Source organism: Podarcis vaucheri (assembly GCF_965113315.1).
Source record: "Podarcis vaucheri genome assembly, chromosome: 4".
NCBI classification, from domain to species: Eukaryota; Metazoa; Chordata; class Lepidosauria; order Squamata; family Lacertidae; genus Podarcis; species Podarcis vaucheri.
In genome coordinates, this window is record NC_138762.1 from 11874487 (window position 1) to 11898093 (window position 23607).

At 48.2% G+C, this 23607-nt stretch overlaps 1 protein-coding gene across 10 annotated transcripts in view; it reads right to left on the reverse strand.

Annotated features, from left to right (window-relative positions):
• Positions 1–749: 749 nt before the first annotated feature.
• The window catches only part of TENM4 (teneurin transmembrane protein 4), a 668032-nt gene continuing 645174 nt past the window's right edge, over positions 750–23607 (reverse strand). For all 10 annotated transcript variants that reach the window (XM_082218946.1, XM_082218945.1, XM_082218951.1 and 7 more), the window contains 4 exons: positions 21535–21831; positions 17550–19164; positions 8055–8197; positions 750–4543 (listed from right to left, as the gene is read on the reverse strand). In XM_082218946.1, coding sequence (XP_082075072.1) covers positions 3785–4543; positions 8055–8197; positions 17550–19164; positions 21535–21831 — 2814 coding nt within the window. In that variant the 3' untranslated portion in view covers positions 750–3784. The remainder of the gene's footprint in view (positions 4544–8054; positions 8198–17549; positions 19165–21534; positions 21832–23607) is intronic.

The window sequence follows — 23607 nt, forward strand, 5'->3', positions numbered from 1 at the left end:
AGAGACCAACTAAGTTTGTTCTTGGCATGAGCTTTCGTGTGCATGCACACTTCTTCAGATACACTGAAACAGAAGTCACCAGACCCTTATATATAGTGAGAGGATGGGGAGGGGTATTACTCAGAAGGGTGGTGGGAATGGGAGATTGGCTGATTCAGTAACTTCTCTTTCTGGTCTATTTCTGAAATTCTTTTGTAATAAGAAGGCTACTTTGAGATCTTGTATAGAATGTCCTGGGAGATTGAAGTGTTCTCCTACTGGTTTCTCTGTCTTGTAATTCCTGATATCAGATTTATGTCCATTTATCTTTTGGCGTAGGGTCTGGCTTGTTTGTCCAATATAGAGAGCTGAAGGGCACTGTTGGCATTTGATGGCATACACAATGTTAGAAGATGAGCAATTTAAAACTCCTGAAAGGGTATGTTTGATGTTGTTGGGTCTTATTACAAAAGAATTTCAGAAATAGAGACATTGGATTCTTATCTCATTATATATGATAAAGCTATTTTTAGCCATCTCACCCCTTGCTTTTTCCTGTAATACCAACTGCAGTCCTTAACAGTTGTCAACAGGTTTACCACACCTACCAGCCAATCACCCATTCCCACCACCCTTCTGAGTAATACCTCTCTCCACCCTCTCACTATATATAAGGGTCTGATGACTTCTGTTTCAGTGTATCTGAAGAAGTGTGCATGCACACGAAAGCTCATACCAATAACTAACTTAGTTGCCCTCTACTGGAAGGAATTATTTTATTTTATTTTATTTCAACTATGGCAGACCAACACGGCTACCTACCTGTAACTTACAGCCCTAGTTTAGCGGTCTCCAAGAAGCCTTGGATCAGCTTACCCCAAACTGTGCCCTGCCTTCTTCTGGGACACCATATCGGTGGCACCTTCTTACTTTATTGACGGCATGCAAGAGATGTTGCTTGCACCATGTTAAATGATGCTTCAGGCAGCCTTGCCCTCCCAGGTTGCAGCTTCAACAATAAAATACTCTTTGGAGATCTGGTGGTGTTTTCACTGCCGTGCAAAGTTGCACAGCCAGGGAGAACGTGCAGGCTCGCTGTTTTGGGTGCGTCACCAGATGAAAACAAGAGGAGCAAAGTCATCTCATGGACACATTCCCAGTCTGCCTGGCCTGTGCACTGTAAACATTTGGGAATGGAGCCATGAGACTCTTTCCTCCTTCCGAACTCCCAAGTGCTTCGTCCCTAGGTTTGGGGATTATTTTACTCACGGTCAGTTCACAAGGGTGGGTGAATACCCATATTTGTTTGGAAGCCTGGTTTTCTCTGAAGAGACTCCTAGGCACATGTTGATCTGCTTGTGAGGCCATGTGCCTTCCATGTACACATTCTTACTTCTTATGAACTGTGAGAACCAAATGAAAGTATGATGCCGAGATGCTAGTAAGGGTCTGGGGCAGGTTCGCCCTTGGCAAGGGGGCAAGTTGCAAGTCCTTACCTGCCACCCCACCCCTAGTTATTTCTGTACCTGCTTCAGCTCACCTGTCACCAGTCTTCATATCTTTCTAAAAGCGCCCTCAGAAGTAAAGTAAATCACACCAACGAAATAAGGAGGCAAACTGCCCAACACTATGTGATAGCAAAATCTGGGTTTTCATGGACTACAAGTGAGGATGTTGGTTTCTAGCATGGAGAATTAATGGCAGTTTCACTTTCCTAGACTGGAGGTAAAGGTATTTAGACACATGGCTGCACCACCACACACCTCTGTAGTAGAAGATGCGTTTTGTGTGCTCAGTCCCTTAGGTTGAATCCATGAAAGGCCGCACAGAGGCAAATAAAGACCTTCCGCAAGCCAGAGAGGTGCCGCTGCAAGCCAGAGTGGGCCGTATTGGGGTACGCTTGGCTCAGTAGAAGGGGCAAAGCAGGTGTAGCTTGGTAGACATGTACAATGTCTCCCAATGGATTGTTTTTTTAAAAACTTCAACAAAATTGCAGTGGGCTTTCGGGATCCTAACTATGCGTGATATTGTGTTGCTTGCAACCACGTTATCCCCCCCTGCCCCCGCTTAATTTAATTACAGATGGGGACAATAGGTTGTGCAATTTTTATTTGCATCACAACGCGTGGGGAGGGGAGGTTTAACCCTTCCCTCCTGTCAAAATCTTGTCCAAAAAAAATCCCCCACCCTCCTCATACTGCAGTTAGAAAAGCAGTTTCCCTATAGTACCAAGAATAATAATAATTTTTATTTATTTATATCCCGCCCTCCCCAGCCAAAGCCGGGCTCAGAGCAGAATGTGTTTTCAAGTGCAGTTAGGCCCAGAATTTGACCTAAACAGTGTGTGTGTGTGTCTTTCCTCACAGACCACCTGCCCACTAAATAATATCGCCAGCTACTTTTCTACTTGAAGGGGAAAAGATACATGGACTGAATGCCTTTCTTTCCTGGGGTGGGGGGGGGGAGAGGCAGCAAGGGAGTGGGATTCTGATTGGGAAAATGACCCTCAGAGAAAGGGGTTGCTGTCGCTCCAATCACACCCGATTCCCCCCGGTCCCCACAGCAACACTGAATTAACAACCAAAGCCATTGAGAGATTCTCCACACACTCACACAGCCTCTCACATCCACATCTATTTTGGTCTATCGCCCTCAGGAGGCGCCAAGAACATCCCACCACTAATGGCGATTCTGCTGTTGGCTAGTTGCTGCCTCAAAAGATAACGGTTAAGACACTCAACCTGGTGTACAGAAATACTATATATTTAAGGAAGGTTTTGCCATTTGACAAATATACATCATAGGTGCTTTTTTCCCATCCAACAGCATGTGCAAGAAAATTTATTCTAGTAGAGCGTCAATCTCTCCCAACCCCCGCACCCTGGGAAACCCCCCACCCCAGTCTGAAATGGGGTTTCAAACTAATAGAAAAACAAACAAACAAAAAGAAGCAAGGAAGATTTGCAGCGATACGTACTCTGTCGCACTCACACAAAAAACCCAAACCAAACCGGTGAACAAAATAGCCTATCGTAGTAAAAAAGACTCATTTAAAAAAAATAAAAAAAGATTATTTCCGTCTCGGGAAGGGAAAAGACTCATCTGGCAAGTCTATAAGACGCAGCTATTTCGCCTTGCCCGGCTACTTCTGAGCTGCAGGATGGCCCAGAAACGAGTGTGAAGTGTGAAAATGACCTGCAAGTTCTCATTTGGAGGCTCACGTTTATCACGTAAAGAAGATTCAGAACAGTCTCCGGCTGCTGCTTCTTCGCTTTGCTGTGTGCAGCGCAAGATGCTGAAAGCTCGCATCCCCCCTCTTCTTCTTTCGCCTTTTATTCTTTTTCAACCCAAAACAGGGTTTGCGCGAAACTTACGCAGAGATCCTTTTCTCGCCGCACGAAGAAACCTAACGGGTTTTGCATGGACAAATCCCCCGATTTTTCAGAACGTTGCAGAAAGGGGAAGGGGAGAAGGATGGACGAAAAGGACACAGGATTTCCACCGTGCTCACACAAAGGTGAAATATACCTTCTGGTCCGTGTTTGTGTGTGCGTGTGTGGGTGTGTGCATGGAGGGAAATGATAACAGTAATGGGTGAGAAGGCCAATTTTAGAGAGAGAAAAAATAAAACAATAGGATGTTGCATGAGTTACAGTGCAACTGTATTATCATTCCACCCCAACCTTTTTCATCACCGTTTCTTTAAAAAGAAAAAGAAAAAGAGGATTGAGTACAACACAGTCTGGTATGCGGCCACAAAAGAGTAGCTGTCTTTGGCAAGAAGTCAATGCGCCAACCCTCCCTGTCACCTCCTGCCCATCTCGCTCTGTCTCATGAAATGAATGTTGTTGGCGCTGTCCGAGAGTTCGGGGTACTGCTCCACCGAGATCACAAAGTAGCCGTCATAGCCCTGAACCCTCCCTGTGCTCAGCAACTGCTGCTTCTCCCCTTCTGTCCAGGAGCGTGTCCCCTCCTCCCCGTCCCGCAGTCTCTGCTGCTCCTGCGCCCAGGCTTGGGCAACCGCTCGCTGCCTGGCCAGCTCCAGCACGCGGGTCTTTTCCTCGTCCAAGGTCGTCCCGTACCGGGTGTTCAGGCACAGTGCTCCGTACTGGAGCTGGATGTCCGTGTAACGTCTAGTCCTTCCGTTGAGCACCGTGTTGATTTGGGAGACGGTGACATTGACGCCATTCTCCAGGGTCCTCCTGCCGCCGCTGAGGCCCAGGATGGACAAGTCTCCGTCCGACGGCCCTTGCTTGACGAAATAGTGGGTGTCCACGCCCTCAATGGTGAAGTGCAAGTCGTCTAGGTAGTGGGCGTTGTTGAGTATGGCTGCAACCCTCCGCCCGTCTTCGTTGGCCGTGCTGATGATGTCCGTGGCCACCCTGCTGTCTTTCATGGCGAACTTGACCCCCTTGCCGATGACGGAGCCCCCCGAGGCAAAGTTGTGGTTCTCCTTGGTTTCGTGGCAGCCGGCGATGCTGGAGCTGTAGATCTGCTCAAAGCGCTCCAGGGTGACGAAAGCCTTCAGCTGCTTCTGCACTTCGCACTGAACTCCCAGGATCGACTGAGCAAGCAGCAGAGAGAAAAAGAGAGGGAAGAGAGGGGCTCATGTTAGCGATGGGTGCAGGTTGAGTAAACAGCAGCAGCAGCAACAATAGCAGCTTACAGCGCCTTAAAGACGAACACATTTAGTCTTTATGGCACAGAGTTTCGTGAATTAGCTCCAATACTTGTTAATAGACCACTGGACTTTCCCCGGTTTTTTCTACAGATTAATAATAATAATAATAATAATTTATTATTTATACCCTGCCCATGTGGCTGGGTTTCCCCAGCCACTCTGGGAGGCTTCCAACAAAATATTAAAATACAATAGTCCTTCAGATATTAAAAGCTTCCCTAAACAGGGCTGCCTTCAGATGTCTCCTAAAAGTCTGGTAGTTATTTTTTCCTTTGACATCTGGTTGGAGGGCATTCCACAGGTTGGGTGCCACTACTGAGAAGGCCCTCTCCCTGTAACTTGGCTTCTCTCAGCGAGGGAACCGCCAGAAGGCCCCCAACACTGGACCTCAGTGTCCGGGCAGAACGATGGGGGTGGAGACGCTCCTTCATTGGCAAGAGCTTCTGGGTTGTTCTGCACAATGTTATCAGGGACCTGGCTGTGATCGTAATTTTAAAACAAGAAAAAAACCCCACTTCCCTGTTATCTCAAAACAAGCTCTGTGCCTTTGAAAAGCTGCTTAATTTTAAGATCTAACGACCTTGAATACACCCTTTTAATAATACAGTAATGCATTTGGGAAGAGCGATTTCTTCCGCAGGAGAAAAACAACTCTTGGGCTGTTGAAATAAAAAGGAAGGGGCGCAAACAGATTGTGCAGAGTTCAAAGAGACAGAGTACCCTGCCTTTGAAAATTGCTCTCCATTCCGTTTCATCTTCTACCATGTATTCCCCACCCCTTTGCCAATGAATTAGCGAAGGCGAGCGGTAGAAAGTGCAACTTGAATGGGAGCTAGCGGGCCTCTGATAATGGGGAAGCTTTCAGCAAACTGTTCAGGTAGAGAGAAATGGTACAAAAAAACCCCAGAAGTATCGCAGATGGAATGGAGAGAACTCATGTGCATCAGTAGATAAGAGCACTGAGGGAAAACCTGTGGATGCTGACATGGAGTCCCAGCTAAACCCTGGGGAAAAAGCGACTGTTTTGCTTGGTACAAAAGGAGCATCTGTCAGGACATTAACAGCAGATTGCCAAAAGTGACTACTAAACGTGGCCGCCACATCTCACGAGGGCAGATCTTTGATCCGGTGAAGGGTAAGTTAAACCACCACTCCCACCCAATGTGTTTTGAATGTGGGGGCAAAAGAACCAACTTTCTCCACGTGTCGGGGGCGAGTCAAAAGACCAACCAATCTAGCTGTGGAGCAGATTGCAGAGGCCATTCTGGCTTCCACGATCCATTTGGCAGAATGGAACCAATTTCAGCCCACTCGTTGCCAAAACCCTGCAGAGTAGCTATGGAAGGAAGAAAATGCCATGTTGCTCCTCCTTGGAGACGGCAGCGGTGGTAGTAGAGCAAGGCAGTACTTCCAAGTTGGAAAAGAGAGCTACAGTAATAACATCGCGGTTTGCAGTGTAGGGAATTGTGGTCACGTGTTCCATTCCCTCCTTCGCCAGGAGAGCCTGCATTTCACGTGAGACAGTGGACATGTTCGAGAAATACTTTGCCATGGTCAACAACAAGTTCCAGAGACGATAGCAGAAAAGAAGTCTTCATTTCCTCATCAAAAGGCCTGTCAATTGAGTTTTCTAGATTTTTGAGATGGCTAGTGTAGCTTTTGATAGCGATCTAGGCCGAGGCATGCCTGTGCTAAATGAACATAATTTTGTGCACTGGAAGCAATGCTTAATAGCACTTCTAGATGCAAAAAGAGTCCTGGGTGCTGCAAAAAGCCCTCACACAGATCCTACTGCAATGACTGCTTCCCCTGGCTGTGGGGGGCTGGAAGGCACAGCCACGACAGTTGCATATCAGTCTTTTAAGGATAGAGCCCTGCTCAGTCTTTATGGCGCAGAATTGACCATTGCTATGGCCAGGAGTTAAGCGCAAGAGGCCGAAACACTAGGAGCCTGCTTACCTGAACAATTTCCTCCTCCCATATACAGTCATACCTCATGTTACGTTTGCTTCATGTTACGTTATTTCAGGTTATATCCTGCAGCGACCCGGAAGTACCAGAAAGGGTTACTTCTGGATTTCGCCGCTTGCGCATGTGTAGAAGTGTAAAATGATGTAACATGCATGCGCAGAAGCGCTGAATCGCAACCCGCACATGCACAGACACTCCGCTACGGTTTGCACTTTTTTCATGTTGCGAACGGGCCTCCGGAACGGATCCCATTCGCAACCAGAGGTACCACTGTATACCCAAATGAACCAGACATTGTGCATTCATGATGGTCTGTGCTCATGGCGATATTCGGGGTGGCTATTCGCGACCCCGCTTTCAATACTGTTTGTGGCGGCAAAAGGGTGGGCGTGGACCCTGTTTCCAACCAGTGCGTGTCCAGTAACTTCCTGCTGAAACCTTGTAACTTTTGACACCACCAGTGCTCTGTTTTCGTCTTGCTTCTGTTGCGTAAGAGCACCCCCCCCCCCAATGCAGTAACACTGGATGTGTGGTTTGGTATAAATCACGAATGCACTATTATTGTACCCATAACCATTTGCAAATGAGGTATAGGGGGTAGCGACTAAAGACACAGTCTTTTTAGTGGTGGTGCCCATTTGTCGAATGCCCTCCCTAGAGCGGCTTGCCTGTCACCTCCCAACATTTTGCAGCCAGTTATGGTCCTTTCAGTCCCGGGTGAAGATCATTTTGGCTTCCCAGACTGTTCAATCTTAAAATCTGTTGGTACTTTAAACATTATTTGCACTACTGTTGTTCGGTTTCCATTTTTCTTCTTTACGTTTCTAATTTTTTACTGTAAACTGTCCAGGGAACCTTGGCTATCTGGCGGTATATAAAATGTTGTAAATACATAAATATGAAAAAGGTTCTGTGCACCTGGAAGCAGTTATGTTTAGATCTGGAGAAGTGGTCCACTGGCTATTTACCCCACTGAACGGGAGGGTAGTTTGTGGAATAATTTAATGACTCCAATAGGGGGCTTTCTAGAAACAGACAGTGGCCTGGTTCCCACATCACATTAAACCATAGTTAACGTTTAACTATAGTGTAACGTGAATGAGCAGAATGCTGGTAGATTATGCTCAGAAATCCCTCCTTCACAACTCCCTCACTGTTGGCTGCAACAACTGAGAAGCTTTAGCTTGTCACATTAAGACTTGTGGTTGGCTTCTTTCCAAACAAAACAACCAAGGCTTAATCTTGGCTTACTTCTCATGGGTTGTTTGTGGGAAACAAACCATGACCCTGGGTCCAAGCATCATGATAAACCAAGGCTCGTGGTTTGTAACTCAACACATGGCTCAGCCAGGAGGAGCAAAACTGGGTCTTTTGAAAATTAAACTATGGCTTACTGTGATGTGTGAACAGTGAGGTAGATTACCTTGCTATTGTCCCATTCTTGAGTCTTCAGTTGGGTGTGGATGAGTTCATAAGATGGCTCCACAGCATCCATGTCTGGCTTAGGATATCCAGGGATGACGTTGTGCAGTTGAAACCCAAATGTGAGAAGCCAGCTGTTGACATCTGGGATGTGATAAACGAGAAACCGAAGGGTTAGCTTGTTCATTATACTTTATTGAGTGTAGGTACCTGGAAAGAAAGTCAGGTAACTTGGAAATACAGTGGTGCCTCGCAAGACGAAAAGAATCCGTTCTGTGATTCTCTTCGTCTAGCGGTTTTTTCGTCTTGCGAAGCAAGCCCATTGACGGATTAGCGGATTACGACTATTAGCGGCTTATCTGCTGAACGGATCAGCTGATAAGCGGCTTAGCGGCTTAGAAAAAGGGAAGGGGAAGGAAAAAAAACCCAGCAGGAACTCACAAGACATTGTCGTCTTGCGAAGCAAGCCCATAGGAAATTCATTTTGCGAAGCACCTCCAAAACGGAAAACTCTTTCATCTAGCGAGTTTTCCGTCTTGCGAGGCATTCGTCTTGCGGGGCACCACTGTACCTTCCACCCAAAGTATGTGTGTGGGTGGGGGAAAGGAATTGACTATATTTGCTCATGTCTATTCATGCAATGAATGAGGTGTAAATCTGAAGCTGCACATTTCCTAAGATGTCCATAGTGGCCACACGGCAACTCTACTTTCTCCAGATTTTATATTGCACAAGTTGGCCAAACGGGAAACAAATACACATCATGCAAACAGGCTGATGGCTTGCTTCTACTTGCTATATTCTCAAAACTCTGTGTTGTCTGCTAAAGATTCAGGAGAGGGAAGATCGTTTGCTGGCCATGGAAAAAGCCTTCCTTCTGTGTCTTTGAAAATCTGACAGAGAAAAGGCAATGTTGCTTTTTTATTATTTCATTACCACTAAAATTAAAGCACTTTGCTCTCAACAGCCATTCACTCTCTATATCAATAGCAGCAGCAACCAGTTTCTTAATAGCTCTGTAGTGTGATCTTCTACGTTATGCAGAAATCTACCGTGCTTCTGAGCAGTAGGCTATTATACCACTAGGAATAAGCCAGTGTCATTTATTGGAAGGGATAGAGGTCAGGAGGAGACTTTTTTTTTAAGATGTCCAAATGCTCAAAAGACAGTCAGGGCAACATCCAGCCATCACAACGCAGAAGCTTAGTCTTAACATTAAAATCAATGGAACCCCAAAAGAATTTAGGATCTGCCCCAAATATCAATCTGCTGAAAATGAAGCAGTGTTTATTTATGTTAAGTAAAAACAGTGCATTTCATATGACACTGGGTACATTTTGGCTTCCACTCAATTTGGTTCCCTATATGTCAGAATGAATTCATTCTGGGGGCAGAATAAAGAGTATGGCTATTGGAAACAGGGGTAACAGAAATGTCAACTCAATCTGCTCCCTCCACAAAAGCCAGTCACAAAAGCATTCCTTCTCCACTATAGGGGGGCTATGAACATAAACTCCAATTACTGTATTTTTTGCTCTATAAGACTCACCTTTTCCCTCCTAAAAAGCAAGGGGAAATGTGTGTGCGTCTTATGGAGCAAATGCAGGCTGCGCAGCTATCCCAGAAGCCAGAACAGCAAGAGGGATTGCTGCTTTCACTGCGCAGTGATCCCTCTTACTGTTCTGGCTTCTGAGATTAAGATTTATTTTTTCCTTGTCTTCCTCCTCCATAAACTAGGTGCGTCTTGTGGTCTGGTGCGTCTTATAGAGTGAAAAATACAGTAATCCTAGGTATCCTTTGCTAGTTCCCCTTTAGGTGATCTTTTGCAACGCTCACAGCAGAATCCTAACATAGGTTTATTCAGAAGTTCCCCTGCATTCAATAAAATCTTATCCACTATAAGTGTGTTTTGAATCGCAGTCTCCAGTTCTGAACCATCCCCCCAAAATCCCCTCAACTTTAGGGATGGGAGAATCTGTAAATTGTGGTTTCACCCAGTTTCTCAAATTTCCAATCTTATATTCAGTTCATATTTCCACAACAATTTGCAATTATTATTATTTTTAATTACAAGTGGGTAGCCGTGTTGGTCTGCCGTAGTCGAAACAAAATAAAAAAAATCCTTCCAGTAGCACCTTAGAGACCAACTACCGTATTTTTCGCCCCATAAGACGCACCGGCCCATAAGGCGCACCTAGTTTTTTGGGGGGGAAATAAAGGGAAAAAAAATTATTTCCCCCCCAGGTGCGCTCCGCTAATCCCGAAGCTTGGGGCGTGCGGAGCTCAGCACGCCCCAAGCTTCTGGGTGCCGGCAAGGTCTCCGCTAGCTGTGGGAGAGCCGGGCGCCTCTCCCAGGGCTAGCGGACAGCTGCGCTAATCCTGAAGCTTGGGGCGTGCTGAGCTCAGCGCGCCCCAAGCTTCTGGGTGCCGGCAAGCAGTCCGCTAGCCCTGGGAGAGCTCCGTGGCTCTCCCACGGCTAGCGGACCGCTGCGCTAATACAGAAGCTTGGGGCGTTCTGAGGTCAGCGCGCCCCAAGCTTCTGGGTGCCGGCAAGCAGTCCGCTAGCCCTGGGAGAGCCACGGAGCTCTCCCAGGGCTAGCGGACCGCTGCGCTAATACAGAAGCTTGGGGCGTGCGGAGGTCAGCGCGCCCCAAGCTTCTGGGTGCATGCAAGCAGTCCGCTAGCCCTGGGAGAGCCACGGAGCTCTCCCAGGGCTAGCAGACCGCTGCGCTAATACAGAAGCTTGGGGCGTGCTGAGGTCAGCGCGCCCCAAGCTTCTGGGTGCCGGCAAGCAGTCCGCTAGCCCTGGGAGAGCCACGGAGCTCTCCCACGGCTAGCGGACCGCTGCGCTAATACAGAAGCTTGGGGCGTGCTGAGGTCAGCGCGCCCCAAGCTTCTGGGTGCCGGTAAGCAGTCCGCTAGCCCTGGGAGAGCCACGGAGCTCTCCCACGGCTAGCGGACCGCTGCGCTAATACAGAAGCTTGGGGCGTGCTGAGGTCAGCGCGCCCCAAACTTCTGGGTGCCGGCAAGCAGTCCGCTAGCCCTGGGAGAGCCACGGAGCTCTCCCACGGCTAGCGGACCGCTGCGCTAATACAGAAGCTTGGGGCGTGCTGAGGTCAGCGCGCCCCAAGCTTCTGGGTGCCGGTAAGCAGTCCGCTAGCCCTGGGAGAGCCACGGAGCTCTCCCACGGCTAGCGGACCGCTGCGCTAATACAGAAGCTTGGGGCGTGCTGAGGTCAGCGCGCCCCAAACTTCTGGGTGCCGGCAAGCAGTCCGCTAGCCCTGGGAGAGCTCCGTGGCTCTCCCATGGATAGCGGACCGCTGCGCTAATACAGAAGCTTGGGGCGTGCTGAGCTCAGCGCGCCCCAAGCTTCTGGGTGCCGGCAAGCAGTCCGCTAGCCCTGGGAGAGCTCCGTGGCTCTCCCACGGATAGCGGACCGCTGCGCTAATACAGAAGCTTGGGGCGTGCTGAGGTCAGCGCGCCCCAAGCTTCTGGGTGCCGGCAAGCAGTCCGCTAGCCCTGGGAGAGCCACGGAGCTCTCCCACGGCTAGCGGACCGCTGCGCTAATACAGAAGCTTGGGGCGTGCTGAGGTCAGCGCGCCCCAAGCTTCTGGGTGCCGGCAAGCAGTCCGCTAGCCCTGGGAGAGCCACGGAGCTCTCCCTCGGCTAGCGGACCGCTGCGCTAATACAGAAGCTTGGGGCGTGCTGAGGTCAGCGCGCCCCAAGCTTCTGGGTGCCGGCAAGCAGTCCGCTAGCCCTGGGAGAGCTCCGTGGCTCTCCCACGGATAGCGGACCGCTGCGCTAATACAGAAGCTTGGGGCGTGCGGAGGTCAGCGCGCCCCAAGCTTCTGGGTGCAGGCAAGCAGTCCGCTAGCCCTGGGAGAGCCACGGAGCTCTCCCAGGGCTAGCAGACCGCTGCGCTAATACAGAAGCTTGGGGCGTGCGGAGGTCAGCGCGCCCCAAGCTTCTGGGTGCAGGCAAGCTCTCCGCTAGCCCTGGGAGAGCTGGGTCTCCCACAGCTAGCGGATAGCTTCCTGAAGCCTGGAGAGCGAGAGGGGTCGGTGCGTACCGACCCCCCCCTCTCCAGGCTTCAGCGAAAGCCTGCATTCGCCCCATAAGACGCACCCACATTTCCCCTTCATTTTTGGAGGGGAAAAAGTGCGTCTTATAGGGCGAAAAATACGGTAAGTTTGTTATTGGTATGAGCTTTTGTGTGCATGGTATCTGAAGAAGTGTGCATGCACACGAAAGCTCATACCAATAACAAACTTAGTTGGTCTCTAAGGTGCTACTGGAAGGTATTATTTTTAAGGGGTCCTCATGAAAATTCACCATCTAAGTGTGAATTTCTCTTAGCATTCACACCATTGTATGCAATTTAGTCTTAATACACGTTTGTTGCAAGCAATTTTGTCTTGTAATGCATTTTTGGGATCTTAACTATTTTATTATTGATTTTGTTAAGAAGCGCAAACATAAAAAAGAAAGCAAAGAATACAAAATGTCAACCATAAAGCGTCACAGCCTGGAAGGACAAAAGTACAAAGGTTCAGCACAGCTCCAAAGGAATAAAGTATGGACTCGTGCAAAGATTCCCTCTGCAAATAACTAAGATTCATAAAAATAAAAGCATTGTCCACCTGTGAGTGCCATCATTATTGAAAATAAAGGTTCCAAAAAGGCTTAGATGAGCCAGACATTTGCGCATACTGGTGGCACTGAACTACCGTGGGCCTCAATATTCATACTGGAAATAAAATCATACCATATAGCAAAAATGCCAAACAAAAAAACCCTGGTCATTAAAGGACCCCTGACCATTAGGTCCAGTCATGGCCGACTCTGGGGTTGTGGCGCTCACTCATCTCGCCTTATTGGCCGAGAGAGCCGGCGTACAGCTTCCGGGTCATGTGGCCAGCATTGCTAAGCCGCTTCTGGCGAACCAGAGCAGCGCACGGAAACACCGTTTACCTTCCTGCTGGAGTGATACCTATTTATCTACTTGCACTTTGACGTGCTTTCGAACTGCTAGGTTGGCAGGAGCAGGGACTGAGCAACGGGAGCTCACCCTGTTGCGGGGATTCGAACCGCCGACCATCTGATTGGCAAGTTCTAGGGTCTGTGGTTTAACCCACAGCGCCACCCACATCCCCTACCCTGGTCATTAGAGTTCTCTTAATCTCAGGGTTGTGGGTTTGAGCCTCACACTGGGCAAAAAGATTCCTGCATTGCAGGGGGCTGGACTAGAAAACCCTCATGGGTCCCTTCGAATTCTACAATTCTGTGACAAAACGGGACACAATTTGCTCAGCCGGCTGTCCAGATGCTAACTATGGATGGGCAACGTCTAGTTCACCCTGTCTCCCAACCTCTCAAGCTCTCCCGTTTGATAGTTCTTGTAGCTTTTGACCAGCCAGCACTCCAAACAAAGATGATTACTATTTGATACCCTCTCTAAAATGGGATACTGGGAATCCGTCCCTCTGGGGTCTCTTCCAGCTCTGTGAATCTAAGTTGCCTTGTGCAGAGTCATGACTCGGCCCATGCGGCTAAGCACTGTGCCTTCCACTCAAGACTAGTAACAACCGCCCAAGGCCTCCTGCAGGAAGCTTCCTCACCTGTTCTGCCTGAGATCTTTTAACTAGCAATCCCAGGGGCTGAATCAATTTGATTCCCTCCCCCTCTTCTTTTTTCCTTTCCCCTCCTGTGACGGAACTCTTATTTGGGGACTTCCCTGGCTTTTTTCTGGCCCATGTAGGACCAGTCTGGAAAGTTAGCCTTGGTGAAGAGTTGACATTTTCATCCCCCCAAAAGTTTTTGATTTGAGTTCCCATTGAAACGGGGCTGTATTTTAAATCAGTCATACCTCGGGCTGAATATGCCTCAAGTTGTGCGCGTTCGAGTTGTTCTCCGCGGCAACCTGGAAGTAACGGAGCGTGTTACTTCCGAGTTTCGCCACTCGCACAGACACTCAATGAGGTCATGCGCAGAAGCAGCCAAAAGCGACACGTGTGTGTGCAGATGTGCCGTCACTAGTTACGTTTGCTTCTGGATGTGAACGGGGCTCCGGAATGGATCCCGTTCGTATCCAGAGGTACCACTGTATTTTAATGTTTTAATATTGTATTTTAATCTTGTTTTTAAGTTGTATTTCAATCAATTTGTTTTTATATTGGGTGTTAGCTGCCCTGAGCCTGGTCTTGGCTGGGGAGGGCAGGGTATAATAAAATTTATTATTATTATTATTATTATTATTATTATTATTATTATTATGAACCTGTGATCCTCTGATGCAACCAAAGCGCTCTACCACTTGAACTACGGTCTACCCCCCTCATATACTCTGCCACTCCTGTCTCCATGTCTTTTGGTTTCAAACCAACTCCCCAAACTTGCTGCGTTTCCCCACCCCTCTTTAACTGGCAGGCCATTTCCTCGCTTCAGGTCCTTCGAGACTTGCTGAAATCTTCCCATGCCACTGAATTCTTCCCTACCACATTCCTGCTACTGTTAATTCAGTGTGTTGTGTCTGTCCAGGCTGTGCTATTCCTCCCCCCGAATGCACACTTGCTCCCACCCACAAATTTCTTGCCCCAAATTTAATTCCGCAGCGACTCTGGTGGGAGTTTGGTCAAATGCTGCCGTCTCTCTGCTCTGGCCTATATTTAAGGCACATGATACTTGTTTTTCCTCCATCCCTTAAGTAGCGCTTCTCATGGCTGAATTAACGCTTAATCGCATTGTTATTTTTAAAAGGCTTGATAAAAAGGTCATGATTAGAAAGGACTCTCCTGGAGCGAGGCTCCTTAATGCCGTTTATTTAGATGCAATTTTGAATTTGGGCTGCCAGCTGATGCACATACGGATACCTCTGTGCAACTGATAGGAAATTAGGAGAACATTAATCATCCTTTAATCTGCAGGAAGGGGATTATCGGGTCTGGCTGAGCCCCTTGCAAAATGGAGAGCTTTGAAGAAGAAGAAGAGTTTGGATTTGATATCCCGCTTTATCACTACCCGAAGGAGTCTCAAAGCGGCTAACATTCTCCTTTCCCTTCCTCCCCCACAACAAACACTCTGTGAGGTGAGTGGGGCTGAGAGACTTCAGAGAAGGGTGACTAGCCCAAGGTCACCCAGCAGCTACATGTGGAGGAGCGGAGACATGAACCCGGTTCACCAGATTATGAGTCTACCACTCTTAACCACTACACCACGCTGGCTCACGCTTTGCAACAGGACTTCGCAAAACCCAACCATCAGCTGATTGTCAGACCGTGAGGAGTCCCTTGCAAAATCCTTTGCAAGACCCGTGTGGACAAGCAAAGGTCACTTGACCCCTGCCCACTTGCCAAAATCGGCCTTCAAGACCAGATCCAGCCCCCTTCCGTGTGAAGGAATAAAAAGGGGGAGAGGGACTCTTTTTGCAAGTTGGCTTAAACTACCGGAGTGGGTTTTTGATACAACCAAGCCAGAGAAAGTCTAGTGTCTATTCTGTCCTCTCTGGCAACCTCTAGGTTAGATTACTGCAGTGAGCTGCCTTGAAGATGGCTCAGTAACTGCAGATGGTGCCAAAATTGGCAGCCAGATTGTCGAACAACACAATACGGTCTGAACATATAACACCAGTTTGGGCACAACTGCGCTAGCTTCCAATGAGCTTCCGGGCTCGCATCGAGGTGCTTGTTTTGAACTATAAAGCTTGTATGTGGTTCAGGACCATAGCTGTCAACTTTCAGATTCGAAAATAAGGGATTGGCAGCCTCGAAAATAAGGGATCAGCAGCCTCACCTACCCCGGGGACAGTCTACGGGATATCTAACAATCCGGGATAGCAGCGGGAAACGGCACTGGAATAAGGGATTCCCCCCCCAAAAGGGAAGGTTGACAGCTACCTCTTCCTACTTGAACCCGGACCATGCATTCATCATCCGTGTGCCCCCTTTGAGGGAGGTGAGGACTCATAATCTTGCTCCAGTGGGCCTTGTGGGCATTTCCCATCTGCCATGAGTAGGACTGTTCCCAAGTTAACCCCTGTCAGACCCCTGCCTGAAACTTGAGAGAGCTGTAGTCAAGTATAGACGATTCTGAGCCACCCTGGTCAAAAGTCAGCTTTCTAAAATCATTAAGTTGTTTATGATGAACAGGCGGCTCGTCCAGCGTCTGTCCTCTTCCAGCTCACCTAAGTCAGTTCTACTTTGTTTTTGGAAATGAGGTCTGCTCGTGCAATGGCACTTCCTCCCTCTGGGTGCCCCGTGCACCCCCTAAATAGGCTCTGGAGGGCTGGGAGAAGCCCCAGATCAGGTTTAGGGGGCATGGGAGAGGAGAGATTGGAGGGAAGTCGTTTCATGAGAGGACCTTGTCCCCTACGCATGTACTCCACTTAGTGCTACACCTTAGATTCCCCTCCTCTGTCCTTACACCTTGAATGTTTTTGGGTGCAACAGAGATCTGTAGTCCTTTATAGTGTTTTCTGCTATAAACCAGTTTGCAAAAGTTTGTGGAGTGTTTAAATCGAAGGTATCCACATAGCTAACTGACCTGAGAGAATAACAACCTCTGCATGAATCAATGCACCTTGTTATAAGGAAGTTTTCAATGTTCAATGTTTTATTGTGTTTTTAATATTTTGTTGGGAGCCGCCCAGAGTGCCTGGGGCAACCCGGTCAGATGGATGGCATATAAATAATAAAATTAATAATAATAATAATAATAATAATAATAATAATAATAATAATAATTTGCTTTAACTCTTCCCTAGCAATCTAAGGAAACATTTCTTCTTTTCTATCTAGCTACCATGCAACAGTTGAAGCAAAACTAGTACAGTGAGAGATTCAGCTTTTAACTCCAAAGTATAGAACCATATATAAGCTGCTCTTCCCAATGAAGTAAAAAATAATTCGGGAGAAACTGAAAATACCTGGGTGCAGATTTTAAAACTGGCATTCTTTTTAAGAGACGCATAGTCAGATACAGTGGTGCCTCGCAAGACGAAATTAATTTGTTCCGCGATTTTTTTCGTCTTGCGATTTTTTTCATCTTGCAAAGCACGGTGTCGGGAAAGTTTTGGAAAAGCTTCAAAAATCACCAAAGTCTTCAAAAACCTCAAAAAAGGCTACCACACCGCGTTCTATGAGTTGTTCCTCGAAGTCAAGTCGCAACTGTATTAACGGTTTTAAGAAAAAGGAAACAAACTTGTGAGACGTTTCCGTCTTGCGAAGCAAGCCCATAGGGAAAATCATCTTGCGAAGCAGCTCAAAAAACAAAAAACCCTTTCGTCTTGCAAGTTTTTTGTCTTGCGAGGCATTCGTCTTGCGAGGTACCACTGTACAAGCTGCTCTTCCCAATGAAGTAAAAAAATTCGGGAGAAACTGAAAATACCTGGGTGCAGATTTTAAAACTGGCATTGTTTTTAAGAGACGCATAGTCAGATACGGTGCAACTGAGCTGACCGGTGGACCCGAGACCAGCTGGGCTGGCCAAAAAGGAAACTTACCAGTCATGTAACACTTGATATCCTGAGAGTTACTGATAGGATTGTTATTCTTGAACATGTAGAGACTGAAAGGCATTATATTGCTGCTGCTGAGACGTTTCCAAATGTCATGGTCTGGGCTGGTCCACCGGCCGGCGAGCACATCGTAGTCTCTCTTCCCCATGTGTATCAGTTTGGTGAGGGGATCGTAGAGGCCTCCATGGTAGCCGATGATGATCTGGAAGTTTGGGTTGGTGTCAGTGTAAATCTCCCCGTAAGCCGTGTACAGGATCTGCTTGATCATGAGGCCCGTCCCGCTGAAGACGGCCAGAGGAGTCCCGATGTTGTCGCAAGCGATGTAGAACTCGTCCCCGCTGCTGAGCTCCATGGCAAAGAGGTGGCCCTGCAGGTCATAATAGAGGGACGTTATCTCAGAGCTGGAGTGGTTGTACAGGTGGGTGACTTTGGTGGGGTTGGTGAGATCCGCGTAGAAGAACTGCAGGTGGTGGCCGTGGGCCGTTTTGCTGGAGACTCTCCTCCCAAGTCCGTCATAGCGGTACTTCACGCTCCAGCCACTGGCTTTGTTGTACGCCTTGATGAGCAGCCCAGCGGAGTTGTACTCGAAAACATCGTTTCCTCTTTGTCTCAAGAAGCCGTCTTCGTCCATCTTATATTGCACGTCCCCCAGCCTCGTGATCCTGTCCCTGAGGTCGTACCTCAGAGGCGTGAGGCGGGCGCTGTTGCCGGGACTCAGCAAATGGAGATTCCCGTTCAGGTCGTAGCTGTACCGCCAGAGCGGCTTCTCGTTGATCGACACAGTCTGCAGCTGCCCGTCGGCATCGTACTCATAAGAATACCTCGTTGTGTTTGCGTACGGGCCAACCTTCAGCTCCTTCTTCACCACCCTCCCCATATTGTCGTACTGCACCGTCATCCAGTACATAAGGGACCTGAATATCTCGTACTGCACTTCCTTCATCCTGCCGTAAGCGTCAAAGTGTTTCGTGTGAGTCATGACGGCGGTGGTGATGATCTGGTTGATGTCGTAGTAGATGACCCCGAACTTGCCGAACTGCTCCGTCTTGCCCGACACGTCGTCGTACCGGTAGAGGTCGATGGGCAACGGCGTCTCGTTGATCACTGCTTGCATGCTGGTCACCCGGAAGCTGTTGTCGTAGTTGTAATCAAAGCGGGCGTTCACCATGCCTTCCTCCGTGAAGCGGAAAATCTGCCGGTCAATGAGGGGCCCAATCTGCCGGTACCGGATGGTGCAGGTGAACCCTTCGTTTTGCAGGTTTATGGTCTTCAGCATGCCGGCGGTTTCGTCGTAAGTGAAGCTGATCTTGGTGGTGTCGTAGAGCATTTCGGCCAACTTGGACAGCTTGCCATACTTGTAGATGACCCGCCTCCCAGTCCCCAAATGATAGGTGTGGAGAAGCTGCCGCTCCTCATTGAAGTCCTGAACGACTGAAGCGTTTCCCTCGGGGGGCCTGTAGATGTTCCGGTAGTAGCCGATGGAACGGATTGTTTCAAAGGTCTGTCGGGCTACGTTGGGCATGGTCACCGACGACAAGCGGTCGTTCTTATCGAACTCGAAAATGTACTGCCTCTGGCTGTGGAGAAGCAGCACCATGGACTGTAACCAAGAGAGAAAGCAGTTATTATCCTTCATTTTACAGCCGTTGGAAATCTGAACTTTCTCAAGCAATGAAATTCTTTACTGGCACTGGGGGGCATTCAGTGTAGCGCTATGGCAATCGCTCCATCAGCTCAAGAATTCAGCTTGCCAGGCAGAATGTCCCCCCCACCAGGTGTACTAATTTTTTTGGTGTGTCTGTCCCTTGGCAGAATTTTGCTAGCAGGATTTGTTGAGTTGGATCTGGTCCATTATTTTAATTTTAATTATCATTTGCAATTCTGCCTCTTTTAGAAATAGTGCCCCCTCCCCCTGAAATTTCTGTAATCAGGGCAGGGGAAGTACACTTGAAGACTGAAACATCGGAAAACGCCTTGCAGTCTCCTATTCTGTGGTACTGATAGCTTACTTCCTCCTGGTGCCCCTGTAATAAAAAAATGGTGGATGTCAGGGCCTGGCTGGACGACGAGGAGTGATGGGAGGTGCCAGCTGGGGAACCCTTAACGGAAGCCCCAGAGAAGGAGGGCTCAGAACCCAGGGGTTTGTGGTGGGATGCAGAGGAGAGGTCAGAAGGGGAAGATTAGGAAGAGGTGCTGGATACTGAACGGACAACAGGGTTCAGTGAGCAGGAGGAGCCTGTGACAGGGAGCAGTTCAGACTCTGTGGCTGAAGCAGAGGAAGGGGGTGGGGCCAAGGGACTGCTCAAGACTCGTGGGAGTCTCCTTCGCTGGATGCAACAAGTTCTCCTCCCCCTGGTCTCCAAAAAGGTGCAGGACAACGAGGAGAGCAGAACAGAGCCCGGAGGTGCGCAGACACAGTTTGAGACTGCTTGGGAAACATCTGGGAAAGGAGAAGTCTTAGGAGGGGATGGAAGGCAGGGGGCAGCAGTCCTGGCAATTGCTCTATGTGGGTAAGACCTAGTGGGAAGGGTTGCTGAGTTGTATGGCATTTCCTTGAACAAAGAAGACATGCATTGGCTCCCAGTACGTTTCCAAGCACAATTCAAAATGTTGGTGCTGACCTTTAAAGCCCTAAATGGCCTCGGTCCAGTATACCTGAAGGAGCGTCTCTACCCCCATCGTTCAGCCAGGACACTGAGGTCCACCTCTGAGGGTCTTTTGGCAGTTCTCTCACTGTGAGAGTTGAGGTTAGAGGGAACCAGGCAAAGGGCCTTCTCGGTAGTGGCACCTGCCCTGTGGAACACCCTCCCTCCAGATGTGAAGGAAATAAGCAGCTATTCTATCTTTAGAAGATATCTGAAGGCAGCCCTGTTTAGGGAAGTTTTTAATATTTAATGCTGCATTGTTTTTAACACTCGATTGGGAGCCGCCCAGAGTGGCTGGGGAAACTCAGCCAGATGGGCGGGGTATAATATTATTATTATTATTATTATTATTATTATTATTATTATTATTATTATTATTATTATTATTTTACAACAGACTCTGCTTCTTTGTGCTGACCTGCATCTTACTCCAGCCCTGACAGAGGAGCAATAGATAGCTCCAGTTTCCTGAGGGGGTAGCTGTTCTGGTCAGCAAAACCTTTAGCGTGCCTTGTGGTACCTTAAAGAACAATGACTGTATCCAATGTAGCACTAATTAATTCATTAGTGCAATGATTTACTGCTGCGTAATGGAGCTTCTTCCCCCATTCTCTTTTCTCAGTGCCTTGCCCAAATCTGCTCCAGGGGGTGCACCGGGTGGGGCGAGGAGAGACAGGGAAAATTCTGTTGCACAACTGTAAACCCTTGGATTAGCTGGATACCATAGCAACAAATTAATTATGGCATAAGCATTAATGGACTCGAGTCCACTATCATCTGACGAAGTGGGCTCTAGTCCATGAAAACTTGTGCCATAATTAATTTTTCAGTCCTTAAGGAGCCACAAGACTCTATTATTGATAGATCCAGTTTCTGAAACAACCAAAATCCCCTGTTAAACTCCACAGCTGAACGCTAAACAGCCCAGAATTTTGTGAGAAGAGGGAATTGCTATGCTCAAAATTAAGAATAATGTGGATTTACTTGTCGACAAAGCGGGCTGGTGTCTTCTTGGCTTGTGTGGGATATGGGAGTGGTGCTGTTGCGACCAACTCCAGAATCCCCAAAACTACGCTCCTTAAGACTGAATTTCGGGGTCAGTACCTGAGCTAGTACATGAGCTGCTAGAATTATTAAATGCGAGTAAAAATGAGGACTAGGAGAAAACATAAATTGAGGGATGTGGTGTTCAAAGCTGCTTTAGCTGAGATTCCTGCATTGTAGGGGGTTGGACTAGATGACTTTGGGGTTCCTTCCAACTCTACAATTCCATGACTCTACGCAGGTTACAAGTTTAGCAGCATCTTTTTGCAGGCGGCCCTCACCTTCTCCAAGTAGGTGTAGCTCCAAGATTTGCCATCGGCAAAGATTCTGGATGTAATCCTGCCGGACTGGTCGTATTCCATCCTTTCCGACATGGTCCCCCTTTGGATCCCAGCTATATGTCCTCCTGCGGAGTAAGTTACGTTGACCCCGTTCAACCTGCTGCTAGGAGACCAAAGCGTGGGCCGGCCGGCTTGGTCGTAAAGGATCCTCAGGGTGAACTTGCGGTGGTCATCGTAGATCTTCTCTGTCCTCGTTACGCGGTCAAAGTCTAATGATAGCAAGTTCCTGTTATGAACCTGCAGCAGAGAAAGGGGAAGAGTGAAGCATCAGAACTGAACAAAAAGCTGGAAGGTGAACTGCTCTGCAAAGCAACCAAGTCTTCTTCAGGGTTACAATTTCTGGATTTGAGTTTCTTTTTTTGCAAGCAACTCCAAGGGGTCTCTGACAAGTTCCATGACCCTGGATGCGGTTCAAATCAAGTTTTAAGCAAAGAACACCTACTGACATGAATGGACCTAACTTAGTCATATCCACTAATTTCAATGGTTCAGCTCCTGAGTAAAATTTAGTTGCTGGCCACCCACAGCAAGAGAACAGGAAGGACAATAAAACGAATCTTCACACGCAGCTCAGTTGCTGAATAGAGGAATTAAGGCCGCAATCCTATACACCAGCCTTACTCAAGTTGGAGCCTTCCAGATGTTTTGAACTGTAACTCCCATCAGCTCCCATCACTCATGACAATAGGCTGTGCTGGCTGTGCTGGGATGATGTGAGTAGTAGTGATGCGAGTGGTAAGTTTGGGAAAGGCTACTATACACAATTACCTGGGAGTAAGCACTACTGAACTCAGTGGTTAACCTCATTCTTGTATCATAGACTTATAGAGTTGGAAGGGACCATAAAAAGGTAAAGGTACCCCTGCCCGTACGGGCCAGTCGTGTCTGACTCTAGGGTTGTGCGCCCATCTCAATTAAAGGGCCGGGGGCCAGCGCTGTCCGGAGACACTTCCGGGTCACGTGGCCAGCGTGACGAAGCTGCTCTGGTGAGCCAGCACCAGCGCAGCACACGGAAACGCCATTTACCTTCCCGCTATAAAGTGGTACCTATTTATCTACTTGCACTTAGGGGTGCTTTCGAACTGCAAGGTGGGCAGGAGCTGGGACTGAAAGACGGGAGCTCACCCCGCCGCGGGGATTCGAACCACCGACCATACGATTGGCAAGTCCTAGGCACTGTGGTTTTACCCACAGCGCCACCTGCGTCCCTAAGGGACCATAAGGATAATCTAATCCAGGGGTCAGCAACCTTTTTCAGTCGTGGGCTGCTCCATCATCCCTCAGATGAAGTGGTGGGCCGGACTATATTTTGGGGGGAAAAAGTGAACAAATTCCTATGCCCCACATATAACCCTGATCTAATCTAATCCCCTGCAACAAAGGAATCAGTTTGCCCAAAGTACGTAGGACCTGAACCCTGAGATTAAGACCCTTATGCTGTCCTCAACTACTTCTTTATTAAAATAAACAACTCATCTATAGCTGCGTTTCGGTTAAAAAAACAACAACCCACTTTTTGGAGATCCAGCAGCTCAGGTATATTAAGTATAAATGAATTAATGAATGAATGAATGGATATTAAGGAATCACAAATCTCTCGGTGCAAATGTGGTTTGGCCCCAAAGACGTTTTAAGGTAGGAATTCAACAGACAGTTGACAGAACTGTTTGTAGACATCTTTGTAACACCAAATTGGTCTTCCTACGGGCCTGAAGTCCGTAGAGCACGTCTTTGGGGACCCTTGCCCTTGTGTGATTGCTTTTAATTTCCACGAGATCCTTGTCCATTCTGTGGACAAGACCAAGCCAGGGGAGACGTCATTGAGATAGGAGTGAGAACATGCTAGGAATGTGGTCTTGGGACAGAATTCTACCCTGCTATGTTCAGCTAGGCATTTGATGGCTGAAATCTACCATTGCTAGTAATCTTGCAATTACAGTGGTGCCTCGCAAGACGAAAAGAATCCGTTCTGTGATTCTCTTCGTCTAGCGGTTTTTTCGTCTTGCGAAGCAA